Source organism: Ciconia boyciana, chromosome 8, assembly GCF_034638445.1.
Source record: "Ciconia boyciana chromosome 8, ASM3463844v1, whole genome shotgun sequence".
Taxonomy (NCBI): Eukaryota; Metazoa; Chordata; class Aves; order Ciconiiformes; family Ciconiidae; genus Ciconia; species Ciconia boyciana.
Genome location: NC_132941.1, coordinates 55,667,391 through 55,686,085, shown reverse-complemented (window position 1 = coordinate 55,686,085; position 18,695 = coordinate 55,667,391). Strand labels below are relative to the sequence as shown.

The following is an 18,695-nucleotide window of genomic DNA, read 5'->3' as shown; positions in this document are numbered from 1 at the left end:
AATGAACTGCAAGCACAGCAATCGCGTTCTTCATCAGGCAGCGTCAGCTCCAGGTTGAAAGGATACTAAAACACGCCTTTGCTTTTTTTAATGCTCAGTAATTAGAGTTGCTTTTGAACATCCTCCTGCAGCTCCGTCCGTGAGCTGGGACGAGGCCTGTGCTGCAGACCTGCGTTGCAGCGCCTGTCGAGGCTGGGCACCCTTGGGAGGTGGAGGGGGTTCGGCTGGCGCTTGCCTGAGCGTGGAAAGTGAAGTGTCACCCACCACAATGGCTTTGGATAAACACTTTCCCGAACCAGAGCTTGCCTGGTTCTCTATCGTGAGGTTCTCTGCCTTGTCTCTATCGTGGCTTTCCAGGACTTGCCTCTCAGATTGCACAAAAAGCCTTCCCTCTTCACATTTCTGAGTACACCCTCCTGGCAGAAGCGTTAGAATTGGGTTTGCTTTGTGAAACTGTTCCAGGCGTGTCTCCTCTGTGCTGCAGTTGTCATCTGTTCATTCTTGCCTTAACAAAAGGCAATCACGCATCTGAAAAGACGCTTTACTGGAAAGGGCTGAACTTGTGAAATGTGCAGAAAAATGTGAGTACTTGATTTAAGAGTTCCAGACAGTGAGTTCATTTAAAAGCTAACAACCAGAAACATGAAGTACCGCCTTTACTCAGAATAATTGTCCTTTTTTACTGGTTTACTGTGGGAGGAAATCTTAGGGAGCCATTTATTAAAACAAGGTGTGTTATTGCCTTGTAATCATTATTTGACAAGCTGAGGTCCTGCGATTAATAAATCATGTGCCTGCTTTTTGCGTGTGTATAATCACATGCTCCATATTTATATTGACAGAGCGTTACAGAATATTTCCCTTTGTGCATAGGACTGGCAGGAACTTCTGTGCTACCACGTCTCCTATCACAGGCACTGTGTGATATAATCCTTTTCAGAAACTTATCAAGTTGCATCCTCAAAGCGATTTAATATTTTGCATGCACGACTGCAATGGGGAGGCTGCTGTTCCAGAACCATGTTGTCAAATGGTTAGTAATGATCTTCTAACCAAAATGTCTGATGCATCTTTTTGATAATTTATTCTGTACCAGCACCATCAGCTCTTCCCTCTCCCTTCCTGGGAGTATTTACGCAGAGAAATCCTCCTGCTCTCAGCATTTGCTTTGCAAAATGAAGCGGGATAGCCTCTCCTTGGGCACACCCCAGCCTTTGCTGCAGCCTTCACTGCACCTTTCCTGCTGCCTTCCAGGATTGCATTTCTTGCTTCATGTTTCCACTGTGTTGGCAAGTCGGTTATTCGGTGATCGAAGTGTGAGCTGCCAGCTAGCTTGTAGGAAAGGGTTTGGTCATTTGTACCTATGACTGTCGTTTTCTGCTGCTGACTACTTTTTTCTGTGTAATATCTCAAGCCTCCTTTGTCCTGAGGTTGCTTCATATTTTCTGTCATCAGCAATTTCACCAGTTCTCCATTAACATTAGTGCCAAGCTCATTTACAAAAGCACTTTGCCAGATCTCCAGGAGTGATGTTTAACACTCCCCTGGTAACTGCCCTCCAGCCTGGCAGCCGTGCGCCGCTCTCACAGCAGGTCTTCACGGGGTTTATACCTTGCAATAAACCACTTCTCCCTTTTCTTAAGAACTTTCCACGTGGCACCATATGAAATGTGCAATTTAAGTCCAGATAGGTGAGATCCACCCTGTTTCCTTCACTAAGCAAATGGCTTGCAGCTTACCTTACCCAAGAAAGGTAAATGGGTTTAATAAACCCATTTAATCTCATGCCATTTACCTCCCTCTCTTTTGCTAGCCTTCCTTCACCATTTGTCCTGAAGCTTTCCATATACTATTAAGCTGAAACTTTCATGCCTGTTCTTGTCCAGATTGGTTCACTTCTTCCATACAGGCTCACTGTGCTCCTGTCCCTGGCTGAGGGACCTGTTAAAGACATCGGGCCAGTTCTTCTGGAGCTCTGGCATGCGGATTAGCCCGTTCCTCTGCCTTCAGTGCAGGAAGGAGCCCTGAGATTTGCTTCTATCCTGACCGTGAACATTTCCATACCCCCATCCCATTATCCTTCTCATCTGCAGCCACATGATTAACATCCTCATCCTCAGTGAAAGTTAAGGCAAAGTATGATTTTGCGTTTTGCACATACCTACTATACATTAACCTCTATCCTATGTAATGTCTCTTTCTCCTTCCCTGTTTTCTTCAGCCGTATGCAACTGGAAAAAATTTTTTCCCATTTTTATTAATATCCTGTAAAAGACAAAACTCCGACTCACTTTTGAGACATAGCTTTTATAACCAATCATTTATTTTGCTTTTTAAAATGATTCCTTCTAATGACTGCTTATTCTCAGTATCATTTCTGAGGTTGAAATTCATTCAACTGCAGTCTCTGCCTTCAAGTTTTTCCCCTTTCCTGGGTTTTATCCCCACTGAAGTTATGCTTAATTAACTAGAATTTTATCCCCAGTTGTGGAGTCTCATCCCAGTAAAGTTTAGACATGTAAATCCCTGAGCTCCTAAGGAAAGCTGACTATATGGATTAGTTCCTGTTACTTATTTAAATACGCCCCTTGGAAGTGTGAAGCTGTATCAGTGATGCCTGCCTTGATCACAGGGATATAACATTTTAAGTGGTGGATATAACATTTTAAGTGGTTTATCATTAAAAAACATGAAGCATCTCAAGTCTCCCAGAAAAAACTTGACCAAAGTGGATTTTCCTGATAAGTCTAGGGTAAAAATAAGCAACACAGTGGAAGAGCAGAAGTAGATTAGTTGGTCTTTTTAGAAATATTTTTTTTTAACCTTAAAAATATAACTGTGCGAGTCACCTTTTGTGGTCAACACCAAAAAGGTGGTTTACCTCAGCAGGGCCAGGAGACTCAGCCAAGGCCTTCTCCTGGCCAGTGAGGTCTAGAGGTCTCTCTGCTTTTTTCTCTGTCTCTCTCCTCTCACTCTTCCTCTTCAGTCCCTCCTTCTGGCTTTCCTTCCTGCTGACACACTGTCCCAAAGTCCCAGCACTGGACTGAAGTCAGAGAAGTGTCGGTGTACAAGGGCTTGACGTTTTCAGCTCTCTTGCTGCAAGGCATGGCGGTTTGGCACCCAATGCATCCTGCAGCACAGCCGGCTGAGCCAGCCAAAGAGCGTAACTTCTTAGAAATGTATTTCTGATCTCCTGGCAGGTGTCTGCACGTATATATAGGCTCCTTGGCAGGGTTGGACCACCTGGTCTGGAAGGAGTCAGTGCTGCCGCACCTTCACTGTAGCCAGGGCTTGGCTAGTGGGAGGGTAGCAGCCTGGCTGCAGTGCTGATATAAGCAAAACCACCTCTGGTCCTCACCAGTTCCTGCATAGTGTTTTCTGGGGTATCAAGCTTGAAGTGTCTCTAGAGATGTCCCCTGTCAAGGAAGGTCCTTGTAGTCTTCCCACATGCGTATGGCCAGCGGGCTGGAGGGAGCATGGGGAGTTGGGGGCTGCAGCGGCAATGCTCAGCCCAGGGACACACCACACCACATCACACCTTGCCCTCCAGGTCTCTGGCTGCCGTGGACTTGGCCACACTGTGCCGTGGCAAGCTGGACTGCAGCCTCAGGCACAACAGATCCCACAACAGCCCCTCAGCGGAGCGCACGGGGCTCCTTGGGGAAGGAGCAGGGCTTAGGAATGGCGGGTGCTGCTCCCAGCCAGGCACCTCCTGAGCACTGCCCAGGCTGCGCTGACCCTCCAGGTGGGCCAAGCACTTCCCCCATCTCTGCACCCCCCAAGGAGCTGGCCTGGCACAGGAGAAGGCGAGGTGTGCCCTCGCGTTGGGGCATGAGCCGTGGAGTCAGCACTTCGGGGCCGAGTTCCCACCTCTGACGCCGACTTACTGCATGACCTAAGGCGAGTCACTTAGCTGCTTTCCTTCATTTCCTGACTCTGCTAAACGCCGGGGATAATAAGTAACTTTGTGTGAGTGCTACGAAGCTTTGAAATCTTTAGATGAAAAGGCGCTGTATAATTGCAAAGCATTTTTAATAATGCTAATCATTCGCTTCACTCTGCATTGCCCGTCAGTCTCAGGCTGGAGTGCTGCAGCGGCCACCAGCATGCAGTCAGTGAGCATCAGGCTTTGCTGAAGTGGAGGATTTTCCTGAGTTCGTCTCCATTTTGACCTCATGCTGGTCCAAACAGGAATCTGAGCTCAGCCCAGGACCTGACAAAAAGCCGCAAATTCAAAATAGCGCCTGGCCCTTGCAGGCAGGAGCTTTCTGGAAAGCAGGGGTATTTGGGGGAAGGGATTTAAACAGCTGTGTTGACACCACAGACAATAGGGATCTGATTCAAGCTGAGGGGGGCTACGTGAAAGGCAGCACGAAGCTGAAATTAAAGCAACAGTGAAGAGGAACGAGAGGGAAGCAAGGAAGATCACTTGGGTTGAAATGCTCCCGGTTTGGAAGCAGCCGCAGCCACGTGTCCCAGGAGGTGCCTGGCTGGCACCAGCCTCCTCTGCATCCCAGGGAGGGCTTTCTGCTTTTAAATGCACTCTGCCAGGGGTGCAGGGGCCTTCTGGGGCAGAGAGCTTGAGTGTGAACGTTAATCCGGAGGATTACAAAGGCAGGGCTTTTGTGAAGCACTGCAGCTAGAAAGAGATGAGGTTATCTTCTTTAGTTAGGCCTGCAGAGCTGATGTTTAACCACAGTGTTATTTTTATTTGCCTCACTAACACGACAGTAGCCAGTGATGCCTGCAGCTCGCTGCAGTCGAACGCCTCCTCTTCCAAACAGAGGAGACTCTGTGCACTGCTGGCAATTCCTGTGATTTTATCACAACTTTTATGCTTTGGGGAATATATCCTAAAATCACAGCTCCTTGAAACAAGGGAACTGTAGCTTTCATTTGTAAACAAAGTATGTCCTTAGCCCTCAAGGTTGTGGATGAAAGATCTGAAAACATGAAACTAGTGCAACCTAAATGCTCAAAAAACTGGGAGGTGAATAAAGAGATCCTAAAGTTTGCTGGCTAATAAAGAAAAGTTGGGAAAAGAAATAGTTGGCAAACAACTTCTTCCTGGGAAATGGGGCAGGGTTTGGGCTGACTCCTGGCTTTTCAGGACTTGGGGTTGCCAATATGCCTTTGAACTTTGCAGCCATTCATAAATCCTTACATAACAACAGCAGCCGCAACGCACTGGAGCTCTAGAAATGCTGACATGAGGAAAGCGGTGGGAAAAGGTTATTTTAGCAACCTATGACAACCCACCTTGAAGCATTAATCTTTAAAGACGGAAGATCTGCAGCCTCAACAACCCGTATCCCCTTAGAAAGGAGCGTCTTTGTGCTCCAGGAGCTTATTTTGCACTGTAGTAAACCTCTTGTAGGTAAAGAGGAATTCAAAGGCTCCACAAGATCATAGAAAGGCATTGAACGAGGTTGAATACATGTCTTGGTCCCTTGCACTTCAGGAAGATGATGATTCTTTGTTTCAGTGGGTGGTCTTTGCTGAAAGCCTCCAAGACCAAATAAGAGCAGATGTAAGCTTCAAAAACCTCATAAGCACCGCTCTGCTTTATACCGTCTACATCTTCAGGCATGTTCACACAATCAAAAGCAATCAAGATACCACAGCGGCGCTGGTTATCGTCTATCGGCTGACCCGCGCTAACTCCGGTGCGCACACCGCCCCTGCTCCTCCTGAGCTAACATCCACTCGCTGAGACCACCTGCACGGTGGTTTAAGCAAACATAATTTACTTCCCGCTTTGCTTGGCGGACAAGAAGTAATTCATGAAAGTGAGTTCATGCTATTCCTTGCTATGGGGTGAACATGCCCTGAGTGCAAAGGGATGGAGCGGTTCCGAGGGTGAACGTACCCAAACCGTTTTTCTGACGTGTTTCTTTCACTTCAGTTTTTTTTCTCATCTCACTGGGCTGGCAGAGCCCAGTGCTTTCTCACGCTGCGAGGCACTGCTTGCATCTGATGCTGTTTTAAAGAGGTACTTAACTTACCTTTAGGCTCAAGTAGCCCTCGATTCAACCCGACTCTCACCGCTGGTTTTGGGATCAGACGCCACGGAGGGGGTTTGGGAAGAGACATGCCGATGGCTGAACAGCGGCAGCTCATGAATCAGCCTTTGCAGGAAGAGAAAAGCAGAGGAGCAGGTAACACAGAGCCTACAAATGAGCAGTCACAGGGACATCAGCTTGCTGGTGGGAAATACCCATGAACACACTCCTACCAATTTATTTCAGACCTCTTGGGTCCATTTCAGACACAGCCCGGCATCAGTCACACAAGGCACTGCCAGGTCTCCGTGTGCCCCTGCAGCTGGGCTTCCTTCTGTGCCTGGTGCAGGAGGGGAACGTCCAATGGCAAATCCCTACCCTGCCTCATGAAAATACCCCTTGTCCCCCACCCTCACCCCCAGCCAGGCTAATTTGTGAGAGAAAAGGAAGGAGAAGGCTTCTGGGATCATTTACAGCATCCTGGCTGCCTTGCTGATCTCTTGGCAGACTAGTATCTAGCATATCCTGCCTAACTGAGTTAATCTTTCCCAATTGCAATCAGATGGAAATAGGCACTGGAATAGCCCAGCCAGAGGGGTGCTGATCCCCATTAGCATCAGGACAGACCTGGGCTGCTCTTCCTGTTAGTCTCAGCATGCTTTCTTTTTACTCAGCCAAATCTGCTATGAGCACCCCTGTTTAAGGTCTGCCTTGTTTCCAGAGACCCTGCACTTTGTGGCAAGGGCACCTCGGGGAACGCCGATACCAGTCCCTGTGTATGTCTCAGTGCAGCCAGTGGCTCAGCAAGCTCGCCACCACAGCTCATACCTACAGATAGAGTGTTATGGGAAGTCATAGTGAACAGGGTAAACAAGGAGCTTAGAAACTCAACTTGGTCACACACCAAAACAATATTACTTGTGATTGTAAAGTTGGCAAAGTATGTCCGATTGCCAGCTGCTTAATGCTAAAGTCCATGCAAGGCAGCGCAAGTCTTGCTTATGCACACACGTGCACACACACATGCTGCCCTCCAACGTGCCCACGTCTTGGGAGCCGGGACCTCTACAAAGCACTAATAGCACTGCTGTGAAACTGGTTTTGATATCTCAGCAATGATACAAACAGGCAAATCTTTCCTAGTTCCCCACCACAGGTGTGCAAAACACAGTGTGGCTACACCCCCTGAGCTCAAGGTGAAAGTTTGCTGCCAAGAACACATTGCTATCTGCCAAAGATCAACTAGCTGCAATGCAAACACAGCCCAGCCGGAGAAGAAACCCACAAACAAAACAGGCTTCCTGTGTCCGCTAAAGACACCAAGACTGTGTTTAAGGAAGGTGGAACTAATATACATGTCCTCAAACAAGGCTCAGGAATAAGGGGAGGACAGCTTATAAACAGGAACCTTCGTTTCAAAGGCACCGGGAAGAAGTCAGGCTGGAAACGCTGCCTCCCGACGCAGGGCTGTGCTGCTGATACTTACTGTCTTACCTTGAGGAATATTGGCCAAGACTCTGCCTGGCAATTATTTAAATGTTTAATAGGCTGGATTCAGCCTGCCCTGTGCAACTTTCTAGTTCACAAAAAGCTTTTCAACATGCCCGCTCATTCAGATCTGACCCAGTTAATTAAAAATTGATGTATGCTTCTATTTCAGCTTAAATGAAGCAACTCCAGGTAGCTGGTCCCAATAGATTGCTGTTTAACCAGAATAAGCTGATATGAACTGAAAGGAGAGAGCTCACTGGCTTTAATCACCTTGGGTATCTGATTAGGAATCTCACCCTGCAGTAGGCTGATGCAATTGTGTGCAGGTGAGCCCTAAGTCAACCATCTTCATAGCATGGAAGATGGATCCTGGTGGCCCCAACGCTCCCCTGCCCTCTCCGATGCCCCTGGGACACCCAGCAGGGCCCTCTGAGCCTCACGTTGACAGTAAAAGGGGACAGCTAGGAAGGAGGAGATGGAAACTACCTCTGCTTCTTTCACTTCAGCATCTGGGGAGTGTGTTTCCATGGTGCTGTGAATATATTAGGTTAGAACAAGACAGTGTGTTTCATAAAGATTGAGGCCAGATTACCAGCGCTGTAATGCGTCGTAGCTCTGCTGAAGGCAAGCAAAGGGGAGGTGTGACATGCCAGGGGAGGTGGAGGGGATTCCTGGCCACCAGGTCAGTAAGGCAAGCTCGGGCCCTGCAATGAGAAGGCTGATCCTTATGGATAGCCTTTTGTGCAAGGGAAAAGGATATTTTTTTAGTTTCACCGCTGCATTACTCAGTTCCACTAAGATGTTGTAGGGAGAATCCCTGGTCCTTGTCCAGTCCCCCTCTTCTCCACAACGGGGTGAACTTTTCCTCCAGGAATACGTACCGCATACTCCCATGGCTTCACGTTGCGGCATTGCATCAGGCAAGGCAAGCACATGCAGAGTGCTCAACATATTGACATAGATAAGCGGAGATTGGCAGAGTTGGATGTAGAAAAGTAAGCAAAGACAAACCTGTTCTCTTGGGCTGCCCTCGCTGCCACCTGCACAAACACGGCAGAGTTCCAGGCCATATCGGCACTGAAAAGCAGGCGGAGGGAGGCTGCTTCGCGCGACGCCGGCGCGTGCTGCAGCGAGCTGCCCATCAGCCCGGCCCCGCTTGTGTCAGGGCAGTGTGTCCGCCGGCTGAGCCCCACAGCGGCCTGATCCAGAGCGGGCAGCACCGTCCCCAGTCCCCCCACACCCCTGCCCTCCCTCCTGGTCAGCTTCCCAGGGAGGGCTCGTGTTTTTGGACAGGCTTGACCTGGTCTGCTCTGCTGGTCAGGCAGGACAGCTGGGTTACAGCCTGGCTGTCCAAGTGAGACTGGTCACAGCCTTGTGTCAAAAGGCCAAGCCAGTATTTGGGTGCGGGCTGGTGTTCACTTGTGAAGTCTTTCACACCCGAGTTCCCCTTTCCACCAAGAAAATTAAGTGTGACAAAATCTGGAAACTCATTATGGTTTGAACACCACAGTTTGGATTTTTTTTTGTTACGGATATATGATACCAAGTTAACACTTACAAAGTTGATTTGCCTGATTTCTAGAGCGAGACAGATTCATAGCTGCGATGAGATGGTATCAAAATCACACGTACAAAGGTTTCAGTACATCCAGGACAGAAGAACCGAAACCATTTGTGCTTAAAATACACTACATGTGTGCCTCAGCTGCAAAACAGTTACTTATAAGATGCTAAAGCACTGATTTAATGAACTGGGGAGTCAGAAAACCCGAGTGATTGTCTTTTTGTCCATGACCCATTTCCCTGGCCATTCAGTGGGGCAGACAGACCCATTTCCCACCCTCAGCGGGTGGTGGGAGGCATAGCTCATGCTCTGATGGTGCCCCATGCCCTGCCTGGCACATGGACTGGACATTGCCTTGTCTCAGTTTTCCTCCTAGTGTTTTCCGCTGAGTGAATTCATCAAAGCTGGTGGTGAAGTCTCCCCTCGGCTTTTGTCCTCATTGCATTCTTTAAAAACTTAGTACAAGCACATCTTTACATCACCCTGGCTGAGGTTGGGTATCTCCTCCCAGGAGCTCCAGTTGCTGGCGATGGAGGTGAGCCAGGGAGAAGGACAGGGAGTGGGAAAGGTCCTGGTGGAGCTGGGAGGGCACCGGGGAGGACAGTCTGCTGAAAAGAAGAAAAATCAGCAAAGGCAGAGGGAAAGCACAAGGGAAACAGGGTAAACGAGCAAACAGGGGGACTTGGGTCGAGATGGGGTAGAGAAGGTGCTTGGCTGGGGACGATTTTATACGGTGCTTTCAGAAGGATGAGAAGACAACCTGGATGGAGACAGAGAAAAGCCAGTGGGGACAGACAGCTTGCCCAGTTCATTCAGAAATAAAGAGAAAAAGGGAAGTGAGGACATATCTAGAGGGACAGGAGTGGGTAATAACCATGATAATTACAGAGTGAGCCGCTGAGATGTGTTCACTTCAACTTCAGCACCAGGCGACGGCAATCACTTGCAATCTGTATGGCAGGAGCTACCTGGTAAGAATCACAATGTCTAGAAATTATATTTAAAAGCAAATGTTTTGGCCTCCTGCTTCCTTCTTACCACCCAAACTATCTTTTATTCATTTTGGTTTTTAATAGATCCCCTGGGAAGCTAGAAGCATGTTGTTGCTGGGACAATTGTCCACCAATGTATATGCTTTATCATTCTCTTTATTAAAATCTTTCTTTTTAAGAAACACAAATTGAAACACTTAGCAATCAGTTACACGGATCAGTTAATATTGGTGACAGTTCCTACATAATTAAACAAGTACTAACAAATTCCAACTGTTTACAAGCCAAAACTTAAATTAACAAGATTATATAAGCTCAATAAATAGTACATCTGGTCCAGTTCAAGTATAATTCAACAAATCACAGCCTTAATCCTTAGAGAACAGAAAAACCCTGAATATAACCAGCCTAACACTAATTTAGTGTTAAAGCCAGTATGAAACTTTGTCTAATCTTATGGGGCAAATGTTTCTTTTATTTTTTATTTCAAAGAAAGTAAGTTGCAGATTGACATTAAAGACTATTTGAGATCAATACAGATTTCACAAAGATGAAAAACAGAGTCCCTATTCAAAAAGTGCAATCTTTGGTTGAGATGTGTTGAAATGGTTTGTATATATTAAGGAAGCTTCTTTTTAAATATCAATATTTGTTTGGCTAGACCTGAGCCTGCTTTGTGCTATATATATATATATACATATATATATATATATATATATATATATATGTATTAATAAACAGTGTGGATTATAGTGATGATGAATTATGCCAACTAAAAAAAGTCAAGATTTTAAATATAATAAACCAAAAGAAACAACACATTTTTACACAAGCTGAGAAAGGTAAGCGGCTGCCTACAGTGGCCTTCCTCCTCAGCAGAATAGGTAGTAGAGAGAAGTTGAGGAGTTGAGTGCCTGCCAGCATTGCATGATGGCCCGTTGGAGAGGGAAGGAGATTATCTCTGAGTTCTCAAAGTGCATCAGGCTGAAAACTGATCATAGGGATCGTTAGGAGTGAGCTGAGACTTGGGATTGCTTTTAACTGCTTTCAAATGTTGAGCTTTAGGGCGAGAAAGGACCTTCTCAGAAGGGGAATTGCCCGTTTGGCTGTACCCAGGTCTTTGCAGATTGCTGCTGGTCAGGACAGAGCCCAAAGGGACGGGGTGTCCAAACCACCTCTACAAATGTCTGGGTCTGATCACGTCTGCGGGGCTGGGCACTGCACCTGCATCACTCGCCTGAGTCATCTACCTCCAGAAGAGGAAACTACATGGGGCAGAGATGCCATCTGGAGCCTCCTCCCGCCTCAGTGGCAAGCAAGGGCCTGTATCCATGACCCAAACAAGGTATCTGGAGCCAGGACAGTTCCTGGTGAGCCTCAGTCAAGACCCCAGCTTTTGGAGCCCTGGATGGAGACTGAAACTTAAGTGATGGGGGACTGAAGGATACCAAGGCCCACTCTCTGAAGAAGGGACTTCGCGTGTCTAGTGCAGCTGGCCAGGAAAACAAAGGAGGTTAAATATGCCAGCTGTGAATAATGGGAGTGAACCTGGTTCAGAACCAGAGGAGGGGGAAAGTAGTTTGAATCATCTCCCGTAAATCCAAAAATAAGCCCCTGGGTAAACACTCATTTTAATTATTCTTCTGCTGCCAGTCAAAATCTCATGGTTACCTACTGCTTTCCCTGCCTGCCTGTATCCACCTGTTGTCTGTTTTTGGAAAGTCTGATTTAAAGGTCTTTGGCCTGGGAAAGTCTTTGTTGTGGATTTGTGCCGTGCCTATAATAAAGGCAGTGGACCCATAGCTTCTACTGCAATACAAATAAAGAATAATAACAGTGATACTTTTCTCATTTGAGGTTACCTGGGGATAAAGTTGCTGGAGGCATATGACTTTGATACACAGTCAGCTATGTCTCACATCCAATTAAGCCTAACCACATGGTCTAACAAGCTCCCATTAGGCCGGTGAGAGCCCCAGTTTGATAGCAGGGTTAGCTTCAAAGATTTGATGCTTGCATGTGTAGTGATTTCCTTCCCTTGTGCTCAGATTGTGCTGAAGGGCATGAAGGGAACTTCATATTCAGATGATACATGACCAGCTTGAGAGCTGTGCTTTAGAAGACAATTGCACAATCTTTACTGCCACTTTTGTAATCTTACAGCTTGCAATACAAGCTCTCACCCTAACAGCCCTGTGCTCAAATTTCACTGCAATGTGAAAAACAAAGAGTCAAAGAAAAACCCAACCCTTGAAGGAAAAATACCTGGTTTGCAATTTTTTTGTTCCATAGGGAAAAACAAAAAAAACCTGTTTTAAATTACAGATGGACCCAAGTCTTAGTATACTTCAAGTCTGGACAAAGGAGGATTTAGGCTGTAATGTTTTTCATTTCCCCTTATCTTTTGGATAGGCCACGTCTGAATCTGGGATGCAAAGAATCCCTCAACTTGCGAGAAGCAGGAATTCCAAATATGAAATCTGAACCCACCACTGGTAAAAACGAGTGGAAAGCAGAGGCCATGAAATGGAACAGGCCTTCAGGCAACACCACCAGGCACCTCTGCGACATGCTGCCTGGCTACAGGGAACTTTGGAGAACAAGCATCGCTGCTGGCACAAGAAATAATGGAACTAATACTTTGGTGGAAGCAGTTTTGGCAATTTAGCCACTCTGCAATATTTTGCGACATCCATGTCGTTCTTAGGGAAGGCTAGAACCTTCTGGGAAGCTATTTCCTCTGCACAACATCTAAGCAGGACATCCAGCACCAGCAATTTTTACAGAACATACTGTGATGAATATTAGAGTCAGGCAAAGAATGGAAATACGTCTGCAAATCCCCATCTGTCTAGATTGTGTGGGGCATTTTATAAAAGCATAACTCCGGCATCAATTCTGGCAATGGTTTGCGTACGTATTCACTTTACTACACAAAGCCCTATTGAAATGAACCAGAAACTTGTACAGTGCATTTCAAAGGGACTCTGCAAAATACTAAGCAATAACTGTGCAGAAACAATAGCTCATAATAATGCCAGAGCTGCTGGTGCATCCTGTGTTCTCAGTACAGCACTCTGTGAGCCATCAGTTGTTGTATTTGCCTTAAAAAATTCAGGGAAATAAAATACAGAAACAATATTAAAAGTCTGGCATCTTTCCATGAAAACCAGGAAAATTCAACGTTGCCAAGCTGAGGAAAAGCAAGCTTGAAAGAAAACAAAAAGACCCCAAAAGCAAGGATCTTGAATAAAATGTCTAAAAGAGACATGGTCCAAACATGTGGCACTTTAAAAAGCCTCTCATGAGAGTTTCAAGTCTGTAAGACTCAAAGTTGGCACCCTTTAGAATTATCAAAAAGAAGATTTCAAACACAACGGTACCTGGAGAACATTCTGATCACACCATGGAAAATGCTGAAAACCAGAGCAGGTTAGCTGTCAGCACATGTGTTCGAATTGCTCTCGCTGTGCTGGGTTCAGGCTATAAGGTCCCTGGGACAGACTGTGGCTCCCTCTGCATTCGTACAACACAGTCAGTGTACAGTCAGTGCTTAACAACACAAACGTTTTATCATTTCACCAAGCTCTAAGACACATGGAGGTGGATGCTGATGGGGTTTATATTATGCCATCTACCGACTAGTTTTAGCACAATGGCTTTAGATGTCCTATGCAAATCCTACTTCTCACTGGGGCAATGAGTGAAACGGCTGAAGATATTTTAAGCAACATTAAAGCCTATTTATAGTCACATCTCCTTTCATTCCAGCGTCCACTGGAGGATGCTGAGTGCTTCTAAATACTCCGCCTGACCTGATGTGTCACATCAGAATTAAAACTTTAAGAATCCCTGAGAATTCTGATTTAATCTAGGAAACCACTCCCAGCACGCAGACTGTGAGAAAGAATTGCTCCACTTCTTACAGATATGCCAGCGTTGCTTCACCGTGGGAAACAGTTTCAGGCATTTTGGTTTTTAATGGCACTCTGGGCATAGATGCATGGAACATGCTCTTTATTTCCCCTCCTCTGTACAGTGCAAATTGACAGTTATATCATAAAAATAAAAAAAATAAAGTATCAGCTTTCACTCATTATAGCTCTTCCAGTTCATCCGCATCATAGTTTTTTCTTCGCAAAGTGAGGAACAATGCCAGTATCATCCTGAGGCAGATGGCTGCCTTCTTCCTTCATTTTCAGGCTCTCTTCTGCAAGCTGGGATAGATACTTCTGCAATCACATCAAAAACAAAGCATCGTTACCAAAACTGAAAATATTCAACATGGGATGCTTTATGCCTTTTCAAAGTTCTCACACTCTCCCAGCATCTCGAAAGGGAAGAAAACACATAGAAGCCCCATTTTGGTGAAAACTCAAGCCAGGAAATATAGCTGTGTCAGGCAAACTACCTTAATACATGGAGAGCCTCAGAAGTTCGGTGATTTACTCTGTGCCAAAGGGGAACTGGTGACAGAACCAGGAGGACCATGACTCCCCACCAGTCTGCGTAACTAGACCTCACCTTTTCTCCTTGCAAACTCTGTACTCCCATATGCTATAAGGCAGGAACTAACTCCATTGAGTCAACTGAATTATGCTAGTATAAGACTGGTGTGTCAGAAAACAGATGCAGCTTCTGAGTCACAATTTAAAGCATATATATTACATTTTCAGCATGTCCAGTTCAGAGATATACCTTTTGCACAAGAACATTTGTTTTAAGGGAATAATCAAACTCAGTAATAATTAACACAATTTAGCAGTCTGGCTAGAGTATTTACATTTATTGTGTTTCTCTAAGATAAAGCCTTTCAAGTGCTTTAAGTGCTCAGTGTGATTTAAAAATACAGACATGGCCAGTGAGGCTTTCAGCCTTCCGGCAGTGCTGTGAGTTGGCAGAGCTGCACACAAAATGGAAGATGAACTGGTGTGGGTCTGCAAATGGTGCTCAAAGTATTTATTCAAGGTCAACAGACCTAGGAATGGATGGAAAGAGGCTTCTTCAGCAGCAGCTAGTCTAGAGAGACACATGGGAAATTCCCACGTAATAATGTAGAGATGTTCTTATTAATGACTTATAATATACATGCAAGAATAACTGACCTGCACATTATTAGGATCATAAAACGCTCTTTTCTAGCTGATTATTCATTTGAATTTGTTTTGAGAAGACCATCTCACGTCACAGCAAAATTTTATCTACTTGCAGGATTCCCCCAGAGTACAGTTTACTCTTTGGCATCCATGGGGAAGAGGTGAAATAAGAAATGGATGGAAAAAAACTAAGGGCTGTGTTAGGACTGCCAGGTTGCCTCACATAAACACAAGTTTTGGATGTAAGAAGTACATCTGAAAGGGACTCAGTAATGGTAATGAACAGGCATACCTGTGACAAAATGATGACTCCACCCCTGTTACTCTGAATATAGAGATTTGGCTATGGAGATTACACAACTCCCAATCTTGATCCCTGGGCACAAAATTCCATGTGGCAGAAAGCCAGAGTAAATGTTACAGTAGTATACAGAGATATAGGATCCATAAAGGCTGGGAGAAGTGATCCGTACACTATGAACTGAAATAAATCACTAACGCTTGTCCTTGGATCAGATAAGCCATGCATTTTTGTTTTTTAATGATTACCCACCAAAATAAGACTGAGGTTTATCCACCACCTTTAGCTGATGTTGTCAGCTATCATGAGTACCACAAACACCAGTTTTGAAGTTCACAGATCAGACATTCAGATTAATTTATAGCAAAATGACAGTCAAGGAAAAAATATTTTTTCATTTAAATACAAATTTTGATGAATACTGCATAAAGCCAGTGGAAAACAGGATAAAATGTTGCACTGAGTTGCCAAGGTAGCTTACACCAGATGAATCTGACAGCTTTTTGTGGTAGTGGTGGGAGGGATGGCCAAATGATGGATTTTTTGGACATGGAAAATGCAGTGGATCTGTAAATACAAATACCACCTGGGAAAATAATTTATTAAGCTGAAGAGAATGGAAAACTACAAAAAGTCTGCAAGACTGACAAAGAAACAGTTGAATTTTTTTCAGTGATTGCTGTTCTTCAAGGGGCACCATACTGAGTTGAAGTTGACTATTTTACTTCAAGACAAAATCGTCATCATCTAAGCAAGGCTTTTGGAAGAAAACTGGTAAACAAACTGTTTAGTTTTGTGTTCAAATCCAAACACTGAATATATATTTTGGATGTGGCTCCAAGGAGAGCACATGAAAGATGACAAATAGCAAATCAACTATAAAAGACTCATAACCATGAGAGCATTTGGGACAATGTCATTGTCATTGGACAATGGTATTTGTCATGTAGGCAAGACAACAGAGAGACAGTCTGCAGCAGCAGCCCCATAGCTTCACATACAGTAAAAGTTAGAGTCCATAGTTCTTATGTTGGTGGACACACTCATTAAATTGCATCATCATAGAAGACTGACATTTTTTGCAGAGTGCATAAATAAGCATTACTGCAAGTAAAAGGGTTCTAGTAATACAGAACAATTATTTAAAATTTGCTGAGTTTCCACTTGAGTGGGCAAAAGTTGGATGAGACATTTACTTCCTCCATTTAGTAAGATAAGAGGTACAGCTCGACAGAACAGTCTGTTTTCATTACCATATTTGACAGATTTAATTTTAACAGCTTTTGTGGTCTTTGTTCTTTTATCTCACGTCAGTGTTAGATATCTACCACAGTGCTCATGGGAAATGTCTTAATGGGGAGAAAAAGAGGTTTTTTTCACACTGACTCAGTTTTAGTTGGACGTTTTTTCCTATGACTTTAACAAAATAACTTAGAAAATGAAAGAAATCCCTCTTCTTCCCATGGGACCAGTTGCCAGGGGCAGGGGCTGGAGCTGCAATCTTTGCTTTAGCACGAGTTTCTTTGGGACAGACTCACATGGGATACACAGCCTGCACTGAGTGCTACCACCTCTGGTGAATCCCTCTGGATTTTTTGTAGGAAGCAAAAAAAAGCATGCAAACTGGGCACCCGTTTTTCAAGCTTACACTTGGAGGATCCATTATTAGCAAGCATTGCAGCTCTGGAGGCACAGTCTTTGAAAGCCAGAGGCCTTTATATGATTACAGCTACGTAACTTCAGGAAAGTCAAGAAGAAAATTCTTCCAGAGAAATCATTTGACTCTGAGCATCACTGGAAAAGCAAATGCCTACTAGCCAGCTAGGGAAAGACAGCTATTACTTGAAGTGAGACAGAGCTCCAGCATTTACTATGGGCAGAGGGAAGGAACAGAGAAAGAAGGAGCAGCTTTGCTTTGCTCTTTCATGACTTTTGCTAAGAGTATGTGAATGCCAACAAAAGTGTCTTCTGTAGTGTACACACCCTGCACACAGACAGGGACTCAAGGAGAGGAGAGGCAAGGCTACCTCCTCTGAGGAGTCCTCAGCACAGGGCAGTTAATGCTCATGCTGTCATGACTGATACTATCAACTGTGCCTCTGAAAAGTCATAAAGGTAGGGTCTTTTGATTGAACTGCAAGCACCCGTAGTCTCTGTGTGCTGTTATCAAGTGCTGATATGCTTATGGTATATTCTTATGGAAACCATACAAATAATTACATGCTTCTGCATATCCTTCTAGAAATTATTCAATAGTGGTGTTCTGTGTGGCTGAACCGCCATGCTGTTCTGTGGCACAGGGAGGTGATTTCAGCAGGTCACAGGAAATGCCTCAGAGAGCCTGTACGTCACTAAGTACTGCGTGCTGAAACACGCTGCAGAAATTCACGCTACTGCAAAAATAAGTCTGGCAACTTTATTAAACAAGTGGCATGTTTCATGCTCCTGAAATTAAGAAATAAGAAAGGCTACTGCTGGGCTCACTCCCAGTGATAGAAACGTCTGGGACCCTCAAGAACAGAGACTTAAAGATCCGAGTTGCATGCTGTGCTAGTGACAAGGACCAAATGTAAATGAGAAGATCAAATTATCACTTGGTCCCATTTTATTTATGATCCAGAAGTTGATTTCAAGGATCTGGGAGCGAGAAATTAGTGTGCTAACATTTGGAACTACTGAAAAGTTTTGCTTATCTAAATTTCAGTTCATCCGAATTCTTTCCACAGAATAAAAACTGATTTTTGTAGCATCATCTGTCTTACGCACAATCCACCCCATGAGCTAGTTGTTAGCTAGCTTCAAATGTGTTTTTACCTGAAGATTTTTGTAGTGAACAGTACTTCTGCAGTGACTTGTCTTTGCTGTCTCTTCATTTGTGTAGAAGAGTCCACAGAGCTTGCAGTAAAACCCAGTTCTAGGCACCACAAATTCCACACCTATTGAGAAATTCTGAATTACATTAAAATGTCAGTTGAAACCCTTCCCGTCCACAATAAACTTGTTTTCAAAGAAAAAAGTTGCTGTTAGTTAAATGACATAGATATGAAGATTGAATCCTGGATTCACTTCTCTGATTTCCCTAATTTTGCAATACTGAGCTGCAGTTTAAAATCCTGTGCATTGCAAATACACCTTCCACTTCTCTCTTAGATATTATACATATTTAAAAATGTACCTTCTCGCCCATAATATTGACTGGAAACTTCACTGTGTAACCCCAAGGGCTAGAATAGCAATAGTACTTATTAG

At 44.7% G+C, this 18,695-nt stretch overlaps 1 protein-coding gene across 4 annotated transcripts in view; it reads right to left on the bottom strand.

The window, feature by feature from the left end:
• Positions 1 to 10,208: 10,208 nt before the first annotated feature.
• Positions 10,209 to 18,695, bottom strand: part of RBM20 (RNA binding motif protein 20) — a 108,475-nt gene continuing 99,988 nt past the window's right edge. For all 4 annotated transcript variants that reach the window (XM_072870069.1, XM_072870073.1, XM_072870072.1 and 1 more), the window contains 2 exons: positions 18,261 to 18,382; positions 10,209 to 14,281 (listed from right to left, as the gene is read on the bottom strand). In XM_072870069.1, coding sequence (XP_072726170.1) covers positions 14,171 to 14,281; positions 18,261 to 18,382 — 233 coding nt within the window. In that variant the 3' untranslated portion in view covers positions 10,209 to 14,170. The remainder of the gene's footprint in view (positions 14,282 to 18,260; positions 18,383 to 18,695) is intronic.